Source organism: Nematolebias whitei, chromosome 12 (assembly GCF_014905685.2).
Source record: "Nematolebias whitei isolate Nwh7 chromosome 12, NemWhi1, whole genome shotgun sequence".
Taxonomy (NCBI): domain Eukaryota; kingdom Metazoa; phylum Chordata; class Actinopteri; order Cyprinodontiformes; family Rivulidae; genus Nematolebias; species Nematolebias whitei.
In genome coordinates this window covers 21,710,588-21,715,117 of record NC_056509.1, presented here as the reverse complement: position 1 = coordinate 21,715,117, position 4,530 = coordinate 21,710,588, and the positions used below count along the sequence as shown (strand labels likewise).

General features: G+C 38.2%; 1 protein-coding gene across 1 annotated transcript in view; it reads left to right on the top strand.

Moving 5' to 3' along the window:
• LOC119418450 (neurexin-3b) overlaps positions 1 to 4,530 on the top strand; it is a 528,753-nt gene that overhangs the window by 5,730 nt on the left and 518,493 nt on the right. Inside the window, exons 2-3 of the mRNA XM_037685736.1 lie at positions 2,343 to 2,360; positions 2,712 to 2,738. Of these exons, the coding sequence (XP_037541664.1) occupies positions 2,343 to 2,360; positions 2,712 to 2,738 (45 nt within the window). The remainder of the gene's footprint in view (positions 1 to 2,342; positions 2,361 to 2,711; positions 2,739 to 4,530) is intronic.

Genomic DNA, 4,530 nt, shown 5'->3' with positions numbered 1-4,530 from the left:
CACCCCCCCCCCCCCCCCCCCCTTACCAGTTTTATCCTTCCTTTCTCTCCATCAATGTCATCCTTCTTCTCTGGGAGGAGAAATCACATTCATTTTAAATTCCCTAAAGCAGACAGGAACAAAATTTGCCCTCACCAGCTTCTGCTAAAGACTCTTTCCAGCCTGTCCCTCCTATTGAAAGATATTTGTTCTGTTGAGTTTGTTAAATCTAACTTTAAACGTTAACCCAATAGTGTCAACGAGAGGGAGAGAGAAGGAATAAAGGTGAAAAATCTCTTTCTATATCTGGTGAGGGAAAGCAGGCCAGTTGTTTCTGCAGCCTGGACACAGATCAAGTCACTGCACCAAGTTAAACACAACACTGCTTTTTGTCTAGCTGATCTAAAACCTCAGACTTACCAGTAGTTCATACTTGTGCATTTAAGAACTGAGTTTTACTCGATGCTCTTGAATGCAATGTATATAACTCTTTGAAAACCTTTTGTAACTGAAACTGGGTTCAAGACTAAAGAGTTGGTGTGTAAAATGTAAAGGTGTAACCATCGGGCAGGTCTCCAGTTTGATGGGCCTTTGAATGGCATAGCTGCTTTTTGGTGGTCCTCCTGTTGGCCTCATTGAGCCAGGGCCTCCATCAGGGCCTTGAATGGTTTACAGCTGAGTGTAAAACAGCCATGAAGATCAGTATCTCCAAGGCTGAGGTTATGCTCCTTAATGTATTCAGGGGTCTTGTTTATGTGCAGTGGTAGAACAAAGAGGGATATTGATAGATGGGTTAAAATGACATCTGCAGGGGATGTGGTTACTGTAGGTAGTGACTCCTCTGAATGAATCGGATGAGTTAAGCTATTAAGGAAGCGCTAACAGTAGAGTTGTTGCTCCTATGCATTGAAATACACCAGTTGAGGGGTTTTGTTCATTGGGCAGAGTTGTTTTAGATGCCTTCCAAGAAAAATATTTCAGACTAGTCCTGTTAGGACAGATTATATTTCATGGCTGACATGGAAATTCAATTCAGTTTATTTATATAGCACCAAGTCTCAACAGAAGTTGTCTCATGACACTGTACAAATACATTCACATGCATAAAAGCAGGATCAGGAAGCAGCAGATTGCATTGAATGTTCACTTCGTCGCAGTCTCCCATGCTGAGCGAGCACAAAGGCAAGAGTGGAAAGGAAAAACTCCCTTTTAAAAGGAAGAAACCGTGAAATGCCCTGGCCCCTGATAAACTGAAGGAGGCAACTGTAGAGATGTAGGTCAGGGGACATCTATGTGTAAACTATTTCCTCCATAACCCAGTCTTGGATTAGAGGCAGAAAATGGATGGGTTAAAATAGTACAAACTTATGAATTTGTATTGCATCTGATATAAACTAATAAACTCATCCCTGACTGAAGGATGGGGATAGATCAAATCAAATTCTCTTTGTTTTGCTGCTTTTGTTGCCAGCAGGTCCTATAGAGGCTTTACGGGTGCAGTATAGGAGTTATTAAAATATACTCTTGCATTTGTGTGTGTTATTTTTCATTTAGTGCCAAGATCATAATGAAACTAAACCACTCAGTGTTTTGGCTCTGCCTTCTTTTTAGTTTTGTATTCTAGTTCATATAATTATATTTAATTATCTTATTGTTTAATTTGTAAATATTAAATGCTAAAATTTCTGCTGAGCACCACTTACGTAATCCTGAGCAACACCAGTTGTGCTTGTACCACCGTCTGATAACCATGCAGATTAGCATATCAAACGCCACATGTATATATGTCTCCATTACCCTTACAGTGAGCATTCTTTTGAAAAACCTAACGGGATGTCTTTATTTTAAGTGTGCAAAAACAAATAAACAAAACAGGAAATGAATGGTTGGTTTAAAAGAGCAGAAAGGAGAGGTGGAGGAAAAAAGAAACATGGGTCTGACAATAAACATCTTGAGATCCACAAACCTCACAACCCCGTAAATCCTCAGGTGTGGGGATTTATGTGTCTCCTTTCATGTTGTGAGGAAACCTGTGTGATCCAAGATGTGGAACATTAATGTTACTGTGTGACAGTCAAAATGTGAAAACGATTCTCCGCCAATGGAGTAATGCCAATCTGACTCCCTGAGAGGACGGGACAGATGAAATGTTTGGTGTTTTAAGTTTTTTTTTTTTAAATAAAAGTAGCTATTTTAAGCAGGCATGTCAAGGGGCATCCGTTTGCTCCTTACATGACAGTACAATGATTCACAGTGTGATATGTTTTGCATGTTAGAGCCACATGCAAACACAACTGTAGTGTGTTGCTAATGCCATGCTTCTCTTCTATCTTTCTCTTTTTGTTCCTGTGACAACTCCACAGCAGTCCAGAGAAAACCAGGTGAGTCTCAGGAGGAATTGATCAGAACTTCAGTGAAATTATAGAACCACTCCATGTGGGTTATTTATTCATAATGCAAGAAAATATACCTGGAATCCATTGACCTTATTTCTAATGGCCAAGCATGTAGTGAAAATATCTACAGCTACGTTATACTCTGTTTAGCTCTTACTAGTCATTTCCATTTTCAGTATATAAAGCTTTCAGATGCATTTCTTTTGGAAAGCTTTGATTTTAGTGTGATAGTCATGGTTTGCTATCGTGCAAAGCATGCGTTGTGACAATACAAGTGTAGTATTGGTGTGTTGTTCTCACTTCTCTTTCTGCTCCTGTCTGATTTTCCTTATGAAGAACTCGCACACCTGAAGGCAGAACAAGGTACTCTCTTCTTTTTTTGTCTTGTTCTCTGATTTTTTTTTTTTATAAACTCCTGGCTTGGTTTTGGGGTGGAGATTTACACTGACGCCTCCTCTGCCAGTCCATATGCATTTGTTGGGTTGACTGCTCCCACCGCTGCTGCAGAGAAGTGGGCGGGTGATTACATGTGCATGGCTGCATGGCTTGTCCCACATCACATGTTTTTCTCTTTTTTTTGTTGTTGTTGCCTTTGCTGTGTCTCCTTAGGCCTGCTTCGCCCAGGTTTCTTTGCGTTACATAACTGTGCAGCAATCTCAGCTCCACAGCAAACACGCAGTGACACTGTCCACTGTTTGGGGTGGTTGGAAAAAGAAATCACAGAGATTTGAAGAGACCCTTTACACAAGGCTGGACAAGCGCATTAGAGTTATAACTAAATAAAGTGAATCCGATGCATCATGGTCAAGTTCAGGCATATTACTATTTCCATGAATTTGCTTTGTAATTGAAGAACCTTCTGTGAATCAAAATCGCTGTAAATTATGTCACTTATAGACTGACAAATTCAGAACATTGCCTGCAAGGTTTTATAGAAAGTTTACGTTGGGGCTCTGGCAATTACATTTTAGAATGTGCAATTTTATTAAAACAAAATGTCTGTATTTCTATGTAGACATGGCATTTTTTGAAGGTAGATCAGCTGCCTAAGTAATTTGTCTGATTTTCTTTTGTTAACTTGTATTTTTCATTAAAGATAATATGATATAATAGATAGAAGATGGTATAATAACAGATATAATAAATTAAATAATAATTTCTTAAATACATGTAGGGTTAATTTACCAACCATTAGAATAATTTACTCACTTAAAAATACTATAATGAATAACATTCTTGCTTATACAACCAAAATTTAGGCTATAGTAAGCTGGTTGTAGCTGCTGCTGTTGCATCTTTATGTATTTGGCAATTAAGTATAAAGGAATAGCAGCTTTTTTTAAGTGGTCGAAACAGTGAAGATCAAAACCAGTCGGCCTATGATTTGGTTTATTTCTGTGCCTACACCTGATTGCCACACGTCAAAATCTTTTAATTGTTGTTTATTTTTACTTTTTTCACAACTAAGTCATTTGTCATATCTATAATGCTGTTATATTTATGAGCTAACAACAAATACAAAAAAATAATAAAATCAACTAAATAAATCAGACATCACTTGTTTTAAACAGCAGCCTCACCTTAAAAAAAGCACAATCAACTGGCCTCTAAAGTTAAAGTTATATGAAATATGGGGCACTTTCAGTAGATTATTTTCCTCTGAATCAGTCACACTTAGTCGTGTTAAAAATGATAGTTCATATTTTTGAAGGTGGGGTTCTGTGGAAAGATTGAGAAGTTATTCTATCTTTTTGGCTTCGGTCTGAATAAAAAGTTTAATTCTTACCAAATTGGTGAGCTCATGGCTAGTCTGAGCAGAGTCAAGACTAAAGGGTGTTACTGCCGTCTTAAATCAATTCTAATGTCAAAACTTTCTATGCGTTTCACAAAAGCAGTATTTTATAAATCTTTACACCACTCAGTTTCACAGAAATATAATATTCCAACTGCCCGCACTAATGCGGTGCTAAGCTAGCGTGGGATTGTTCTGTGGAATTTTAGAGGTTTGAGTACAGTAGTCCCTCGTTTATCGTGGAGTTTAGGGGACCCCCCCACCCCCACCCCCAGGCATAGTAGTACAAATCTTAGTAGATAGTTACAACAAGACGTGTTAAAAAAGAAAAGTCTTATTTTTGAGAGTGGGGGTCTTTGGAAA